This window comes from Quercus robur, chromosome 7 (genome assembly GCF_932294415.1).
Source record: "Quercus robur chromosome 7, dhQueRobu3.1, whole genome shotgun sequence".
Lineage (NCBI taxonomy): Eukaryota > Viridiplantae > Streptophyta > Magnoliopsida > Fagales > Fagaceae > Quercus > Quercus robur.
In genome coordinates, this window is record NC_065540.1 from 2,669,486 (window position 1) to 2,689,148 (window position 19,663).

Here is a 19,663-nt window from a genome sequence, read left to right on the forward strand (position 1 = left end):
GTATCCACTATCCAGTAACTCTTGAATTCAAAATCTCATCCTACACATTACTTTTACAATTAAAAAATGAGTCATTTGTGTTATAATTCAACGATAAAGTTTTAGGTTTCTTGGTAATAGTATAAAATTATTTAGGTTTCAAACAAAAAAATTTATTTATAATTTAAAAATAGGAATGTGTTTTTTATTCCTTGCTGATTGCGAGGAAATCCTGGGAGGGAAGGTGATAGAAAAAGACAGCTTTACGATTTCAAAGACATTAAAACTATTTGAAAAATCTTGTCTAAAATTTTTTTCTTATTATTCTTTATAGAATTCCTGTAGATCATTTCGACTGATTTCACAAATCTGTGTCCGTCTAAAACTTTTATCTACAAGGTCACTGTCCACAATTGATTTTGTTGAAACTAAATTTAGATAAAATAGTTGGATATATTAGACTATAAGATTACAGATTATTAAAGTAACCTCATACAAATCTTTTATGCGCAAACTTTGTATAAAAAATACCTTCCATTATAGTTGCTTTCACTGCACCACATTTCTCAATAGATATAAGGAATACACATGAAAAATGAAGTCTATTTTCGATCTTTTTTTCTTGAAGTAAAATATTTTCAAACATAAAGTTACAAATAAAAAGTTATACATGTAAAATACTTTTCATAAAATATATTCAGGTGTTTAGTATGACAATTAAAATTTTTCAAGCAAACTACCAAAATCAGTGGCTTAGCCACCGAAACTGTTGGTGTTGGAGATCCACTGACTTGACCGCTGGAACTAACAGTCGGAATTTAGACGTGGCAAAACGGGCGGGTCGGGTCGGGTTCGGGTCGGGTCAATCGGGTTTGCGGGTTAAATGGGTCACGGGTCAAAACGGGTCATTTTTAAAACGGGTCAATCGGGTTGCGGGTCAAACGGGTCGCGGGTTGAGTCGGGTCGTGAGTCGGGTCGAGTTGACCCGTATTTTTCAAACAATTTTTTTTTTTTTTTTTGGAAATAGATGCAATCTGTCAATTGTTTATGAGTTCCTTAATTGTGATTAGATTCTCACTAGTGATATTGTTACCAATTACCACTAAACACTTGAATTGATACCCAAATTTGGTGCAACTCCTGTTCCAGCTTTCTAGAAACTAATCTTAGTATAATCTTTAATCTATTTAAAGTAGGAAGAGAAAATAAAGGTGGCAAGTAAAAAATAACAAACTATAATGGAGTACATAACATATTAAGTAAAAAAGAATAAGTAAATATTTTATAAAAATTACACCTCAATCTAAATCTACTCAACATTGGTAAACGTGGCAAAACGTGCGGGTCGGGTTCGGGTTCGGGTTCGGGTCGGGTCAATCGGGTCGCGGGTCAATCGGGTCGCGGGTCAAAACGGGTCACGGGTCAAAACGGGTCATTTTTAAACGGGTCAATCGGGTTACGGGTCAAACGGGTTGCAGGTCAAACGGGTCGGGTCAAAACGGGTCTGACCCGTTTTGCCATGTCTAGTCGGAATGATGGCTCCAACAATTAGACTAATGGTGACCACCGTTGGAATGGTGTTTCCGATGATCAAACTGCTAGCACCGATCGTCAAAACAATAGCTTCAGCCACTAGATTGTTGACACTGGTAGTTAGAGGGGTAGCTCTGACCATGGGACCCTTATGTCGGTCATCGAAGTGGCGGCTCCAACCACCAGACCACTGGCACTAGTTGCCCAACCCATCAAACAAGTGACCTAACCACTAGATGGGGTGAAGGAAGCCACTGTGTTTTTTTGTAAACTGTTTTACCAAATTTTTAAAGGTAAAATGTTTTACAAATTTTTATAAAGGATTTGATGATCAACGAAAAATATTTTATAAGTTTAACCACATTTTACCTGCAAACAAATATTTGAAAATGGGAAAACATTTTCTATAATTAATATTTTTTATTTCAAAACAAATGGAGCGTTTATTTTAAATTTTATTAAGAATAGAAAAGAATCAAAACAAATCCTAAAAATGGAAAAATGAAGTAACCAAGTACCTCAAACTGAATGGCAATTCATATAATTTTCCACCTATTTTTTTAATTGCATGACCAATTTAAAAGTCATCTATAACTTTTTTAAATTATTTAAGAAATCACATGGTTTAATACTTGTTTTATGAATAAAGATAATATATTAAGAAGAAATCATAAGAATGTGTCCAAACCCATCTCTTGCTTCGGTGAGAAAAACCTACGTAAGAAGAGAAGAGATGATAAAGGAACTATCTCAATTGCAAATTTGCAATAAGTAGTCCAATGAGCCAAGTTATGTGTATGTACATAGATAGGTTAATGAATAGTCACATCAGATTGGAGAAGATTTTATTGAAAGGGTTTAAAGGAAAACTTTGTTAGAGCAACCCAAACATGTTCTTTCTATAAAAAAATTTAGGACCACAACCTATTATGTCATAATTTTGCCTTAATTTGTGGCAAATGAAGAAAAAAAATGGTGGATTAATGTAAAAGTGGTAGGTAACAAATCATAATCTAACATGCATATAGGATAGTGTGATAAATATCGTGGTTAATTTAAATAACTCTTTCTTTTTTTGGTTAAATATTTGACAAAACGATAGTACAAAAATGTTAGGACTACAACTTTTCACACATTTTTGTTACAATTTGTCCATATAGTGAGGTGTGAGAGATAAAGTTATGGACTCATATAGACTCATCACTTTTACTCTACCCTTAACAACTTGTCACATAGGCAAGTTACATAAAAAGGACTTGGTTTAGGTTTAGTGTATCTAGTGTACTGGACCCAATCAGACGGTAACACGTATTTAAAGGTAGATACATGTCATCATTTCAATGGATCCAGTGCTACTGAACACTAAATCTAAATCTGACCCATATAAAAAATTATGATCTTAACATTTTCCATGTCAATAATGAGAATAATGCTAATACCACAATAAAACTCCAACAATAATGAGAATAATGCTAATACCACAATAAAACACACAACTTGCGGATACGCTAAACTGTAAATAGTGAATTCATAATAATGCTAATACCACAATAAAACACACAACTTACGGATACGCTAAGCTGTAAATAGTGAATTCATAACTACATCAATCACAACTCATTAATATCGTTGTGAATTTTACCGCCTTGCTAACATTATTCAACCAAGCTCGTGAGAGGTTGGTTGTCAAATTTCTAAAGTTTTGTTTGGAACTTCTAGACGCTGAATTTGTCGTTAGTAAAGCTCATGAAGCAGTAGCAAAACAAAACAAAAAAGAAAAAAAAAAAACTCATGAAGCCTTCACCCTCAAGACTTGACTTGGTAGAAATGTAAACTAGCAAGCTGCACAACTCCTCTCACCTACTGTACCACATTACGCAACGGTTGGATACTTAAAAATCACCAAACATCCTTTCTCTCTATTTGCCTTACTTACTATAAATTCTGCCTAAACCCCAACAACACAACACACACGAATCTCTCGTGCAGTACCCTCAAACATGTCATCGGCAGTAACAACAACAGCACCAAAAATAGCCGATGACGAGCTCTCTTTCTTCAACCAAACCCAAACAATGGAGCTCAAGCCACTCTCGTGTAAACGACACCTCTCCCCCACGCTCGGCGAGCTCTTGAAGCGAGTCGAGGATGCACAGTCAGACACTTCTGGCCCCAACACACCACGCCCTCATCGAGTCCTCGATGTCTCATACGCATGTAGCTCCGTATCTTCATCTTACCCTTTTGTTCTTTCATTCAAAAACCTCACCTACAGTGTCAAGGTTCGCCAGAAGATGTCGTTTTCCTCATGCTTCTCTCGAAACGACAAGTCGTTAAATAATTTGGAAGCGGTGGAGAGTAGTAAGATCAGGGTTAACACCAAGGTTTTACTGAATGATATCTCTGGGGAAGCCAGAGAGGGAGAGATCATGGCTGTTCTTGGCGCTAGTGGGTCTGGGAAATCAACGCTCATCGATGCTCTTGCTGATCGAATTTCAAAAGAAAGCCTCAAAGGGTCTGTGACTTTGAATGGTGAAGTGTTGGAGTCGAGTCTTTCGAAAGTGATCTCTGCGTATGTTATGCAAGATGACCTTTTGTTTCCTATGTTATCTGTGGAAGAAACGCTCATGTTCTCAGCCGAGTTTAGGCTCCCTCGATCACTCTCGAAGTCAAAGAAGAGAGCCAGAGTTCAGGCGCTAATCGACCAATTAGGCCTTCGAAATGCAGCCAAGACTGTGATTGGTGATGAAGGCCATAGAGGCGTTTCCGGTGGTGAGCGTAGGCGTGTTTCGATTGGAATCGATATCATTCATGACCCAATACTCCTTTTTCTCGACGAGCCCACTTCTGGGCTCGACTCGACTAGTGCGTTCATGGTAGTGAAAGTGTTGCAGCGAATTGCTCAGAGTGGAAGCATTGTCATCATGTCGATACATCAACCCAGTTCCAGAATTCTCAGCTTATTAGACCGCTTGATCTTCCTCTCACACGGACAAACCGTGTTCAGCGGCTCTCCAACGAGCTTACCTCACTTCTTCGCCGAGTTTGGACACCCAATACCAGAGAACGAGAATCGAACTGAGTTCGCCCTCGATCTGATTCGAGAGCTCGAAGAAGATCCGGAAGGAACCAAGAACTTAGTCGAATTCAGCAAGTCATGGCAATCAAAGAAGAACCAAGGAAACAACGACTTCCACAACGGTCCAAAGCTGTCCCTCAAAGACGCTATAAGCGCAAGCATTTCGAGAGGAAAATTAGTCTCTGGTGCACCAAACAATACCACCGGTCTCACATCTTCGGTCCCAACTTTTGCCAACCCATGCTGGATTGAAATGATGGTCGTAGCCAAACGGTCCCTTACAAACTCGAGCAGAATGCCTGAACTTTTCGGAATCAGACTCGGTGCAGTGCTCCTTACTGGGATTATCTTAGCCACCATGTTCTGGCGGCTCGATAATTCACCAAGAGGAGCACAAGAGCGTTTAGGGTTCTTCGCTTTCGCTATGTCCACAACCTTTTATACTTGTGCTGAAGCCATCCCTGTGTTCCTTCAAGAGCGTTACATTTTCATGAGAGAAACAGCTTACAATGCTTATCGTCGATCTTCCTACGTTCTTGCTCACTCTATCATTTCAATCCCTTCTTTGATCTTCCTCTCTTTCACCTTCGCAGCCATTACTTTCTGGGCAGTTGGCCTAGCTGGTGGACTCTCAGGGTTCTTCTTTTTCCTCCTCACAATCTTCGCATCGTTTTGGGCTGGAAGTTCGTTCGTAACGTTTCTGTCAGGGGTAGTAGCTCATGTCATGTTGGGTTACACAGTTGTGGTTGCTATCTTAGCTTACTTTTTATTGTTCAGTGGGTTTTTCATTACCAGGGATCGAATCCCAGTCTACTGGCTTTGGTTCCATTATCTTTCTCTGGTGAAGTACCCCTATGAAGGTGTTTTGCAAAACGAGTTCGATGACCCAGTGAAGTGCTTTGTCAGAGGAGTCCAAATGTTCGATAACACGCCACTTAGGTTAGTGCCAGACTCGGTTAAGGTGAACCTGTTGAAGAGCATTAGCAATACATTGGGCATGAACATCACGAGCACAACTTGTGTGACCACGGGTTCTGATATACTAAAGCAACAGGGAATCACAGATATAAGCAAGTGGAACTGTTTGTGGATCACTTTGGCTTGGGGTTTTTTCTTTAGGATTTTGTTTTATTTTTCTTTGTTGCTTGGGAGCAAGAACAAGAGGAGGTAAAAGACAAAATTGTTAGGAGGGTTGGAAGAGCTACAAAAATCTATGGTGGCCTCGTGAGTAAAAGATTCTTGTTTTAATAATTAATTAATTGTTGTTACTGTCTTTTTTTAATTTTTTGGGATAAACTTTTGTTAGTTAGTTGAATTTGCTTACATTCAGCCAAAAAAAAAAAAAAGTTGAATTTGTCTGCAAAGATGGGATCTAATTGTTCCTTGATCCCACTTGCCTTCAATGTAAACCTGTAATATTTCACAACATTTGTTACCATATAATATATGTTCAGCATTTTTATTTTGTTTATGAATCTGTAAAAGAGACTAATATATGCATCATGCTACTAAAAAAGCACAAGACTGTAAAAAAAATAAATAAATAAATAAAGCATAAGACAAAATTTCCCTTAGGTAGTGTTTGGAAAGATTACTCAGAAAAATGCATTTTGTGAAGTGTGTTTTTCTGAAAAATTGTGTTTGGTATGATGCTAAAACTTTTTCTTAAAGACAATTTTGCTGAATGGAATTGCGTTTGGTTTGAAAAATAAATAATGCATTTTTGGCACATTTAACCATTTTTATGAGGATGAATAAGGTAACAAAAAATAATTGTTTCTTATTAATTGTATACATCAAAATTGACATACATTATAATTGACAACAATTACATTAAATCTCAAAAATAAAAAATTTAAAATCTTAATAAAATAATATCTACTTAAATACAATCACCTATATAATAATAACAAAACACATTAATAAATATATTTTTAAAAATAAAATCACTTGTATAATAATAATAACAAAATCTTCTATTATCTAAGAACAATCTCTTCCTCCAATTAAACTTAGCCACAAACCCCAACCATAGCCATTTGTCACCCCAAAAAAAAATCTGTCACTCTTTTTTTGTCCTTTTATTTTCTCTGTCTCCTCTATTCAATCCAATCCATTTCCCTTTCTTTTTTTGTTCGTTCCTTTTTGCATTTCTCATCAGGGCCATCACCTTACGATTCCACCTACCCCACCCCTATTTCTCTCTTTCCCTATCTTCGTCTTCTTCTTCTTCCTTTCCCCACCTTCTAATGTTTTTGCTCTTTTATTTCAAGAAAATTGATACATCAATTCATTACAAAGACACTACAAAAGCACAACTGGAACAGCCAGCAACACAAAAAAAAAAAAAAAAAAAAACACAATAACACAATAACACATATTAGAGAACAAAAGAAATGTCAAAGCAATATGCTAGAAGCCAGCAGGAAAAAAAATTCTCCAAGAGCGACAGGAAGCTCTATTTAATATAGAATCAAACACCAGCCCATAATAATTCTCCATACTCTCTTGGATATGGGGCATTCAAAGAAAATGTGCTCCCTATTCTCAATTCTATTTTTGCAGATAACATAATTAGCATGATCACATTGGCCTGTGGCCCAGTGCTAATGAGGCCCACACTACTTGAAACCAAGCACAACAGCAAGGTGAACGAGATACTTGACCACTAGAACCCAACTAATCAAGCTTCTATGTGAACTAATAATTAAAATAGGAGGAGCATGCATCAATTGTGCTGCACAGAGTAACAGTCTAATTAGATTGGGAGGGAGAGTAATCACATTAAGGGTTTGTTTGGGATCCGCTTATTTTGTTGAAATTGAAAATTTTTTACTGAAAATACGATAAATAAAGGTAAAAGTTAGCTGAAATAGTATAATAGGACTTATGAATAGTACCAAAAAGTGTAATAGAGCTCAAAATAATAACAAAAATAAGTTGAATTGTAAAATAAGTTAGTTTTTTAATTTGGAGCAAACACACACTAAGTTTCTATTGGACCAGAAGAAAGGGTGCCAGATCCAACGGGCATTGGACAACTTTGATCCAACGGGCACTGGACAACTTTGCGGCCCAATTCATAAAAAGGGACACTTTCTATGTTAGGCCCTACTAGTTTATCCTTGGGCTAAAAGGCTCAAGCTCAGAATTTGTTCCTGTTTAGATCTGCAAAGTGGCATGACAATGTACTAACCCAGCCTACATCCGGCCCATCCAACAACTTCCGAGTATCCAGTATTCACCATCCATACCAGCAAAAAGAAACGAAAAATCAAGCAATTATATGTATATGCTACATTGACACATTGCTACTATGAGTGATTGCTACCCACCTATGTAGGGGTTGTTGGCCCACTAAACCCATGGACCTGGGGCATGATTTTACCTTAGCAATTCACAAATAGATCCAACCACCTTAATACCCCACTAGGCAACAAGCTTATGTTACTAGGCTCAGTGACACATTGCTACTATAGATAATTGCAACTAACTTGTTTATCGATACATAATTAGATACATATTAAAACTTCTATCTATGTTAAATGCCATTGATGGTTCTTATATTTTGTCAACACTTAAAAAAAAAAAAAAAAAAAAAAAAAAAAAAAAAAAAAAAACTTATAAGAATATTATTTGGTAGGGGTTCGAACTATACCTGCATTAAAAACTAGTCTATGCCTTGACATTATAATATAGACAATTATCACAGAGAGGACGACATATGTTCAAATTTTATTGTGTATACATATAGAATATCATTTGGTAGAACATGCAAAAAATTTCATTCTTTTTTTTTTTTTTTAATATTTTTGTTGCTTTTTTTTTTTTAGCTAAATGATAGGAAAACCTCAAAATATAGATCAACATGTTTCTTCTTAACTTAATATGAGATGTAATAAATTTATTTCATGTGTGCATTTTCAAATAAGATATAAAAAAAAACCAATCTTTAGAATATGGTATACTTTTTAATTAATATTTATATTTAGACTAATAATAAGTTTGTGTAAGAAAAATATGGATTAATTTTAAATAGAATATAAGTGGTTTCAAATTGGAAATAAAGGTATAGAATGAGACAAAAGAAGTCTTAGATTGATTTAAAATAGTTTTTGGTACATTGGAAGTATTACACATTCAAAATTTTACATAGAATTGTAATAATTTATTGATTGAGTTTTTTTTTTTTTTTTTTTAAAGATTCATGAATCTACATATAAAAATAATTGAAGTCCATTTAAAATAGGAGACACTTGACTTTAAATTTGTGGGTAGCTAAACAAACACTTGGCGCAAAGTTAAAATTCAATTAGAATATAATTTGGATTATTGATTGAACTTTCTCCCTACTTCCACTTTAACATAATATATATGACATGATATGATGATTAGATGTTCACATTTTCATTTGATCAAAAATTACCTTTATTTATAAGGGGAAAAATGGTCAATTTATGCCCTTTTGTTGAAAACATTTTAAACAACAAAGAATGACAATTTCAACAGGTAGTACCTGTTTTTTCCATTATAAATTGAAACAAATCAAGGTCGTTCCATGTTGTCCAGGGCTTGTCTCAAAGAACTTCAACTATCTATAAAGCTATGAACCTCCAATTTTTCCTCCTATGGTTCTTTTTCGGACCAATGAACCAGTCAACTCAAGGTCTAAGCCTGAAGGTGTCATTAATAAAAAACTTTATGCCACTTATAAAAAAGGCCTCACCCCATTGATTGTAAAAAGGCCAGATTTATAAAATGGTGTTAGAAATATTACAAATTTTATTATAGGAAAAATTACAATTTACTCACATATGGTTTGGTCGAAATTTAAGTTGCCTACTTATGGTTTAAAAGTTGGCACTTTACCCACCTGAGATTCACTTCGTTGGACTTTTGTAACCCAGCTCTGTACTTTCACTGTTAAAAACACAAAAAAAAAGTAACAAGATTAAAAGAAACAAGATCAAAAAAATGGTTTTGTGAATTTGGGAGCTTCAAGAGTTATAACAAGAACACAAAAACAAGATCAAATTAGTTGATGAGAACGTTAAGTCCCAACCATTTATGCGTTGGAGAGACTATTTCCTTTTTTGTGCTTAAGCAATTTATAAAGCCAGGCTGAAACAGGTGAAATCAAAGGGTATTACTTGAATGCTATTGTAGGTACATGCGAAGAAATGATCAAAAGGGCTGTATTTGCCATAAAACTGAAAGTTCCTATCATAATGCATGACTACTTAACTGGGGGGTTCACTGCAAATATTAGCTTGGCTCATTATTGCCGAGATAATGATTTACTTCTTCACATCCATCATGCAATGCATGCAGTTATTGATCAACAAAAGAATCATGGTATACACTTTCATGTACTAGCTAAAGCATTACATATGTCTGGTGGAGATCATATTCATTTCGGTATCGTAGTAGGTAAACTTGAAGGGGAAAGAGGAATCACTTTAGCCTTTGTTGATTCACTACATGATGATTCTATTGAAAAAGATCGAAGTCGCGGTATTTATTTCACTCAAGATTAGGTCTCTTTACATGGCTTGGTTAAGGGAATCCACTGGAGCTGTAGCGAAAGCGAGTCTTCATAGGGCAATTGTCGCTGGTTATGGACCTGAGCTTGGGTGATCTATCCACGACCAGAATGAAGCTTGGGTGAAACTAAGTGAAGGTCCGAACCGACTGATGTTGAAGAATTAGCAAATGAGTCGTGGTTAGGGGTGAAATGCCATGCGAACCTAAAGCTAGCTGGTTCTCCCCAAAATGCGTTAAGGTGCAGCAGTTAACTGGACATCTAGGGGTAAAACACTTTTTCAATGCGGGCCACGAGAAGGGTACCAAATCAAGGCAAACTATGAATACTAGATATGACCTCAAAATAATAGAGGTCAAGGTCAACCAGTGAGATGATGGGGAATAATCTTCATCATCGAGAGGGAAACAGCCTGGATCCCAACTAAGGCCCCTAAATAACCGCTCAGTGATAAAGGAGGTAGGGGTGCAGAGACAACCAGGAGGTTTGCCTAGAAGCAACCACCCTTGAAAGAGTGTGTAATAGCTCACTAATCGAGCGCTCTTGCGCCAAAGATCAACGAGGCTAAGTGATCTGCTGAAACTATGGGATGTAAAAGGCATCGGTAGGGGAGATTTCTCAAGATACATACAGCTTTCATCGAATACAGCTTTATTTTATTTTTTCATGGTGCTTGGCTCAAAAAATTTTATGCATCTCCTTAACTCTCTATTTCCTTTCTCCAACCCCTCAATATGGATCAAGGCAAGCAATTATTGTACTTTTTTTCTTTGGCATTTAGAAATTTATTTTAGATCTGGGAGTTTGTTTGAGTTCTGAAATGATTTGGTTTGATGCGTGTATAAGTGGCTAACTTTACACTATATTTTTTTTCGATGGAAAACATTGTGTAAATATAGTTTTCCATATTTTTCAGTGTTTGGTAACATTAGAATAAATGAGTCAATGGAAAACTATATTTTGTCAACATGAAAAGTATGACTTGTTTTAAGAGATTGTTTTCCAAACATAAAAAAGTATAGCTTATTTTAAGAAATTGTTTTCCAAACATAAAAAGTATAGCTTATTTTAAGAGATTGTTTTCCACTAAATTTTATTGGAAAACAACTCTATTTCACAGCAAGCTAAATAAGAGAAGTTATGAGATTGTTTTTCAACTCATTTAGGGTTGCTACCAAATATGGGAAAATGAGATAGTTTTATGGAAAATGACTCATTTTATAGAAAACATAATTGTTGAAACAAACAGAGCATACTGTTGCCTTGGTTGAATTGCACAGAGATGGTTATTGTTGTGGGCAATGAGGTGGTGGTATAACAGTGGAAGATTAAGACTGGTGGGAAGACTCTTGCTATTATTACTTAGTCCGACAAGGCTCCTGAAGGGCTTGTTGAGAAGGTTAATGTTGGAATAATGCTAGGGACACATAATTTCCCACAACTCGCCACACGTGAGTTGTGATTGGCAAAAGTATGTCCCTATCTTGGCCTCTCTTCTTTATTTGGGTAACCAATTTCTTCAAAGCTTGCTTGTTGATTTACAAGTGAGTTGTCTCTGTCTTCTTCATCATTTAATGTTTAGGGTTTTTTATTTGGTGTTTTTGCTTCTAGTTTGCTAGAATTGGAATGATAAATTTTCCATGTCAGTTTGGAATTTTCTGTTTGCAAGGAATTTATATTTGTTGATTCTAATGATAAATTTGTAGGGGTTTTTTTTTTTTTTTTTTTTATTTTTTAGAGAGTTTCAACTTATAACGTCCGCTTCTGATAATAGTTTTTTATTATCAGACATAAATTTTAGGGAATTAGAATGATAAATTTTATTGTAATAGATATATTATTTTATTATATTATTTATATTATTTTACTATGTTGAAAGTTAAAAAAAACCACTAATATTAGGTGGTCTATAAAGTAAAAAGATAAAATAAATAAAATAATTTTTAGTAGAGTCAAATAACTAAAATTATGGCTCCACGTACTAAAAGTTTCCTCCGCCACAAAAAGGTAAAAGAGTGAAAAAATATCCAGTGTACTACTATCCACACACGCTAGAAGTTGATTGGCCGGTGAGGCACTCATACCGCACACACGGTGTCAGTGAATCTCATGTTATCATCTAATCTTGACCGTTGGATTAATAGAATCTGGTCCGTGAAAAACTAAAAACTCGGCTTTTCGTTCTATAAATTACAAAGATCCACACCAACTCCGTGCCGTTTCGAACGCTCTAGGGTTAACAAAAATATTTTTGCGACAATCATCCGTAAAGGTAAGCTACGAATTCTTATAAAATTCATGCCTTGTTTGTCGATTTGGGTCCACTGATGTCTTTAATTTTGATTTTGTATGAGAAATTTGTGTCTAAGCTCGCTTTTGAAGCTGTTGAATTTGCATTATGGGTTAGGGTTTAATTAGGTTGAATTGGATTCAAGTACTTGTTTTTGCACGTAATTATGTATATATTGTGTGATGCTGATTGTTATCTAAAGAACAATGAACCTCCAAGGTTGAGTCTTTTTTCTTTGATTCAAACCTAAGCCAGATTTGGGGGTGTGGGTTTTTTTTTTTTGATGTCACTGGGATGAAATAATTTTGGGTTTTTATGATTATTGCTGACTGATAAAGAGTTGTTTGTGACTTTGCTGTGTTTTTATGTTGGAATTGTTCAAGACTTGGTTGTTTTCATTATTGGGGCTTATTGTGGTTGTTGATGTTATGCTTTACTTTGTTATAGCTTGAAAAATGCCTCGTTATGATGATCGATATGGTAGCAAAACGCGGCTGTATGTCGGTCGCTTGTCTTCTCGGACACGTTCACGTGATCTGGAACGCCTTTTCAACAAATATGGACGGTAATTTTTTCCCCTCCTGAGTAATTGACAAATATGAATTGCGTGTTTAACCAGATGCAGAAGCTCCTCATCAGCTTAGCTTAGTTCTTTTAACTTTTTCTAAAATTGATGCTTGTTTTCCGATCAATTTAGGTAAAAGTCTTCTCTGATTTTGGTAATGACGTTATCAACAAATTTTTTTATATTTTTTTTTTGAGAAGAAATCATGCTATCATCATGGTCTTTTCTCATAATGTGTTATTAAGCTTATTGTATATTGGAAGATTTAAACACATTATTTGTGGTATGTGCCCAACAGTTTAACTTAATATGTTATGTGGATCACATAGTAAGTCCTTAAGTTAGCAATCAATCGGGGGATGTGGGTATGTCTTCAACTGAGGTGTAGAGGACATTTAGGTCTTTCCCAAGCTTGTTTTGCGTATGGATCACCTTAACTATTCATCATGTTATGTGTGGGAACAATTTCCCCTAGGTGTCATTTAATTTGACTTGAATGATCTTGTTGAAGGTTTCTGGGGGTTTTGCCCAAACCGGGAAGTCTTTGGTGGGAGGGTGGCCTTGGTGGAATTGGTGGAAATTCTTGTCGAGTGTCTAAAGGACTTCGCGATTCTTTCTGTTATGTTAATGCGTGTTTTTATGCAAATGGCAACAATCTCAAACTGGTGTTTAGTTCGTCTGTGAGGGGCGAAGTATCATACACTTGCAGTAGTTAAGTAATGATGGCCTTACTGTTTCTGGCAACCATTTCCGCAGAGTACGAGATGTGGATATGAAGCGGGACTTTGCCTTTGTTGTAAGTTTCCTCTTTTCCATTTTTATTTTTCCTAAGGCTTAGATCAAAAGCTTTTTATTTTCTTGAGAGAGTTGAATTTTAGATTAAAAAATATGGATGTCCCTTTGTGGGTTTTTGCTCTCACTTCTTTTTAACAGGAATTTAGTGATCCCCGAGATGCTGATGATGCTCAATATAAACTAAATGGACGGGATATTGACGGAAGCCGTATTATTGTAGAGTTTGCAAAAGGGGTAAGATCTTTTAATCTCATGAATCATGATTCTTAAGGAGTCATGTTACATCAAACCTTAATACACTTATGCTATTGGTATGGTGGTATGGTAAAGAGAATTTGTGAAAGAAGTGTCTCCTCGCCATACTGGCCATCACAGTTGAACTGCGCATATCATGATTGACATGCCTTTTTTCCCCCTCCATCCTGTACCATTTAGCTTATTCCATTTTGAAATGTCCCAAAATATGATCCTCTTTGGAAAGTCAATGAACACGTTATCATTTATCAACAACAAAAAAAAAAGTTAAATGGACACATTATCAATAATTTTCCCAACTTATTCTTGACATTATTAGTATATTGCCTGTAATGCTTTTACTTTTATTAAATTAATTCCTTATGTTCCAAAGTTAAATAAATTTATTTTTGGTTATTATGATCTGATGCTTGTTCTTATTTTCTGCTCTCATTTTTTTTCCCCATGACTGTAGAGCCTGCACAATTTGGTATTCTGGATACCTGGTTTAGTGTTTAAAGGTCCTAACCTCCTGTATGGGAAGTTTTAAATATGAATGGGTTGCTTTATTCCTCTCCTAGTACTGTGGAGATTTTTCGCACTTGAATTAGCATATTATTGTATGTTGGCATATTCCAGTGTCCACTGTTGGAAGATTATTCATGTTCTTCTTTCTATCAATTAATTTTTGGTAAATCGTTTTTCTATTTTTTTTAATCTGATTGATTTTTTTTCTTTTTTTTCTTTTGTTGCTTTGATGTGGAGCAGGGGCCACGTGGTTCCCGTGAATATTTGGGCAGAGGTCCTCCTCCTGGAGCTGGGCGGTGCTTTAATTGCGGCATTGATGGGCATTGGGCCCGTGATTGCAAAGCTGGAGATTGGAAAAACAAGTGTTATCGTTGTGGAGAAAGAGGTCATATAGAGAAGAACTGCAAGAACAGTCCCAAGAAGCTAAGGTCATTTATTGTTGCAAAGAGTTCCTGACTTGTTTGCTCTGCTGTGTGTGTGTTTTCCTGAGTCAGCCAGCTATTGCTAAAGCAAGATGTTTATCACTTCACATTTCTTATATTATTTATTTATTTTTTTTAATAGCAGCCGTGCAAGAAGTGATTCACTATCACCAGATAGATCTCGCTCTCCTCGTCGTGGCAGGAGCCGTAGCCGAAGTTACAGTCGAGGTCGCAGCTACAGGTGAGCTATGGACTGTACAGTTCTTTGATGTTTCTTGATTTTGGTGTTTAACTGACTTTGTAGTTTGTAATTGATAATTTTCTGTTGTTATGATGAGAGGATTTAAAAGTGTGTCGTTATCCCTAAGAGAAAGTGGTTGCACAATTAGCTGGGGAACATGTGTCATAAAGTTCAGGCCATTAGTTAGAGTTTCCTCTTCCCCCTCTCACTGTGGCTAAACCTCACTTTTCATAAGGATTTAAAAGTGTGCTGTTGCTACTGCCATTTAACCAAGTGTAGTAGATTCTTTTTGGTTGGGGGCTGGGGGGGTTGTCATAAAAAGAGAGAACAGAAAAGCATAAAAGTATATGTTTTGCATATATTTTACCCCAATCCAAAAGAAATGCAGTTTTAAAACCTGTTTAATATTTTTTTGTCATATATGTTTTGCATACCCCTTATAACTTGATCGTGTTTTCCTGCCAGCCCGTCAAGATCCCCAGCAAGGAGAAATAGAAGCCTTGAGCGTGAAGATAGGAGATCACGGAGTCCTCGCAACAGGAGCCCTGAGCCAAGGAGAAGTCCACCTCCCTCCAAGGGGAGGAAGCGCAACCTTACACCTGATTATGGCAGTCCCCAGGAGAGACATACCCCATCTCCCAAAAACAGCAGATTGGCTGCTGATCAAGATGGGTCTGATTACAGTGACAGCCCTAGGAGGAAGAGTGGAGGAGGTCCTGTTAGCCCTGAAAGAGAGAGTCCTATTAGGAGTTATCGAAGTCCTTCTGAAGCTAATGGTCGCAGCCGCAGTGCTAGCCCTAGAGATGATAGGAGCCCTGTTGATGAAGATGATGACAACCGCAGGTCTCCACGAGGCAGCGAGACACCGTGAAGTGTTTGGTGGGGGAGCATGAAGTCTCTCTTTGCATATACATGGGCATCTACTAGACCAATGTACTTGCGGATTTAATTCATGCCCATATGAAAATTGCTTGATCTTAAAACTAGGTAAGGATAATTGGGATGAATGAGCACTTAGACTTTTGATACTCTGAATTGGGTATTTTTCGTATTATAAGATTTATGCTTCTCTCTTTCCTTGTGTGTGGAAGTAGTTACTGGAAATCCCAAGACTTAAAGACTGACTTCTTCTAATTCTTAATCAAATAAGTTACTTGTAACAAATGCACTGAAAGTTATGGAGTTGGTCTACACCATATGGGGTTTTAATTGTTCTGTTACTAGGTGGTTAACGGTATTGATGGTGTGATGGTGATATTGTCCAGGATATTGGGTTTGGTTTTACTTGTTTTTGCGAGGAAATGGGATACTTGTGGAAAGACCTTAGATATGGTATCTTAGGTAGGTTCTTATCCTAATCAATACAGACGGTTTTAAACAAAAATATGTACTTTTATGTGCAAAACTCACTCTCATAATTGTCACCAGATAAACACCAGACCATTAATTGGGTAATCTCTAGATCTACATGATTTTTCTACATGATTTTTCCCTTCATCAAGTAGCAATATAGGTATTAGAAAGTGATCCAAACGGCCTTAGGCATTGAAATCCAATGCTCAAATACACAGGTATTAGAGCTTTCATGCATAGTTGAGTTACTACGCATCATGAATGGCTTATGAATCTTAGAGCTTCTCCAAAAGCCGAAATTATCTTTATTTCACAGAGTAGACCCTTAAAATGAAGGTCCAACAGTCTCTAAAATAGAGAAATCTTTTGTGCCACTTAGTCGCTTAACTTTTTGTGTCACTTAATCTTTTGTGCCACTTTTTGTTTGATTTGAGAAAAAGAATAGGAAGATAAAAAATAGAGTTTGTATAAATTTACTTATATCTCTTATTAAAAATGATGTCCAATTAACCAAAAAAAAAAAGACAATCACCCAAGTTAATTAAATAAAATAAAATTATGCCCTGTAAATAATAAGAAATAAAGAAATAAATAAAAAATGTAAAAAAAAAAGACTTTATCAAGTGTATCACGGTAAATAAAATAAATAAATAATCAACAACAACGTAAACCTAGAAGAAGGAAAAAAAAAAAAGGGTAGGTAGCACATTTACGCTTAGGTAGCCAAAAAAAGTAAAAAGGAAATGTGGACCATAGGGATAAGGGTCCAAGATCGTATATTGGACCTTGGGTTTTATTCGAGGGCATAGATAGGTCCAAGGAGGAGCAAATAATTATTAAATGTTCTCAGTTAAAGTCTCATAAGTAGGGAACAAATGAAAGGTTGTTCGAGGAGGAGCTTCTCTTCGGACTTGATGAATATAGTTCAAAGTATGTACTCAAGCAATTAGAGTGATCTTCCAAGAAACTCTAATGATAGGGACATGCTTTATGAGCATACGAGAAGGAAAGAAACCTAAAAATATCTAAGTGAAAGCTGCCACCACCGCATTAAATGCACTGCGACTACTTTTCTGGCCACATTTATGTGGAGAAGACTTCTGAACAGTGCTACCTTAGCTACCACAACTCACAAAGAATCAGAGAGAGTGTCTGATGGGACAGGTACTTAAGTAAGGGATCGGATGATCAACAGGTGTAGAATGAAGACGGTCCAAAGGAGGATATATAATGTGAAGGACTCTTCATGAAAAGGGGATTGGAAAAAAGAGGAAAGAAAAGACTGTAGCAATCTAAATTATCTTTGTATCCAATTGTGATTAAGTTATAGAAAGAGGACCCCTTTGGACTGAAAATATATTAAGATCAAGTCTCTTGTTTGTGTTTTACAGTCGTTCAAATTAAATCTATCCGTTGTTCAATTCATTAAGGCCTAGTTCTTTAACCCACTCTCTACAAATTTATTATATTGGGCTCATTGAACTAACATCCCATACGTTTTGGGCTTGAACTATAAATCGAGACCCTACATGGGCAATTTTGTCCAAATATTTTTGTTTACTTTTCTCTCCTATTTTCTCTCCAGTTTAGGGAGATTGTGTTTTGGTGAGATAGGAGAAAAAACTCGTGGATCCAACCAAAATTTATCCCATTTTCTTCCTTGAGCCAAACAACTTATTCCAACCAAATGAAGCTTAAAAGCATCTAGGTGGAATGTCTGAGGAGAAAAAAAAAGAGTGCATTTGACATGGCTAGAAAAAGTCAATTTTAACTTATTTTGAGGCTTCATATAAAGAATTCTCTCATTTTCTACAATACTTGCAACAAATAAGTAGTCAATCCTCAGTACGAAATCATGCTTACCGACAACTGTAACCAATAGAATATTTTAATCACTGGTTTTTACTTATGTTGACATTGTAGCCATTTCACCATTTCAGCCATGACAACTCGTGTTTCTCTCCACTCAATTCTTCTTCAGGAGCCATTTTTGTTAAACAATTGCCAAAATAGTGACGTTTGAAAGAAATTTGAAAAAAATAAAAAGTTTTTCTCTTATTTTTTCTTTGTAATTTCGTCTCTTGGAAGAGATAAGTTCTGCACCTTCGTTATGTTGACTAGACATCATATCCAAGTGGAAATCGTCTTTGAAAAAGATGAGTTTCATGTTTTCAACAAATCTTTTCTTTTCAACATACAATTTGGGGAAGTTTAGCTCCCACTAGCGGTATCGGCTGAAATTGTGTTTCATTGTAGGCAAGCCCTTTAGTGAGTTTATAAAATGGATCATACATTGGTAAGCATTGATATGCTGAATCGCTGATCACAACAAGCTATGCTTACATGTGAACAATAGATCTTATACAACTGTCATTTTTCATAATTGTATGTTCTCCACATGACTCTGATTTCCCCTTATTTGCACTTCTTTGATTCAGAGGTGTTTTGATCCAACCTAACCATAATTTCAATCGCTTCCTAAGTTTCATGTTTTCAATGGAGGGTGTTCTTTATCACTTCTGTATTAAAAGATGCACTGGTGAGAAGCTTTCCAATCAGACAATAGTAACCTTTGCCTTGAGATTTGCTCAACATATGCTCCTTAATCTCCATTGTTTAACTACTCTCTTCCGTGAGCAATAACCTCTTTTGCATCTCCTCCTGTCCAACACTCCAACATCCATATATGGAGATCAAAAAATCCCCCCACATTGAGAGGGGGTTTGTAATGAGACAAGGCTGAAACGTTTACATAAACCTAGGCCCTAGAAAGAAGTGGGAACTGGGGTTTTGAGAAGACTAGCATTATATACCATTTTGTGTTTGGATGGAGGGGGTGGGGGATGAGAGAAGGGAGTAGAGGAGAGGGGATGAGGGGTGTTTAATTATCCTTGTCTAGATTATATTTTTAAAGTATAAGGAAGGGGTTTGAATTTTTAATTCTCCCAAATCAAGAGAATTTGGAGGGTGAAGGGATCCACTTATTAAAAAAAAAAATTTTAATTAAATTGTTAATTTTGCTCTTATGATGTTACTTTTATATATATATATATATATATATATATAATATGATGTATTATCATTTCCTCTTATTCTTATTTT

At 35.9% G+C, this 19,663-nt stretch overlaps 2 protein-coding genes across 4 annotated transcripts; both read left to right on the forward strand.

The window, feature by feature from the left end:
• Nucleotides 1-3,329: 3,329 nt before the first annotated feature.
• On the forward strand, nucleotides 3,330-6,062 carry LOC126691711 (ABC transporter G family member 20-like). Its single transcript, XM_050386812.1, has one exon. It carries the CDS (start codon nucleotides 3,513-3,515, stop codon nucleotides 5,760-5,762), a length of 2,250 nt encoding a protein of 749 aa, XP_050242769.1. The 5' UTR covers nucleotides 3,330-3,512; the 3' UTR covers nucleotides 5,763-6,062.
• A 6,187-nt stretch (nucleotides 6,063-12,249) lies between these two features.
• On the forward strand, nucleotides 12,250-16,281 carry LOC126691712 (serine/arginine-rich splicing factor RS2Z32). 3 transcript variants are annotated; one of them, XM_050386813.1, is made up of 7 exons: nucleotides 12,250-12,405; nucleotides 12,871-12,988; nucleotides 13,745-13,784; nucleotides 13,922-14,017; nucleotides 14,786-14,973; nucleotides 15,110-15,208; nucleotides 15,674-16,281. In XM_050386813.1, the coding sequence occupies exons 2-7, from the start codon at nucleotides 12,879-12,881 to the stop codon at nucleotides 16,077-16,079; spliced, it is 939 nt and encodes a 312-aa protein (XP_050242770.1). In that variant the 5' UTR covers nucleotides 12,250-12,405; nucleotides 12,871-12,878; the 3' UTR covers nucleotides 16,080-16,281. The 3 variants fall into 3 exon arrangements, with proteins under 3 accessions (XP_050242770.1, XP_050242771.1, XP_050242772.1); XM_050386814.1 differs by having other exon boundaries at nucleotides 15,113-15,208; XM_050386815.1 differs by having other exon boundaries at nucleotides 12,388-12,405; nucleotides 13,500-13,784.
• The last annotated feature ends 3,382 nt before the right edge of the window (nucleotides 16,282-19,663 follow it).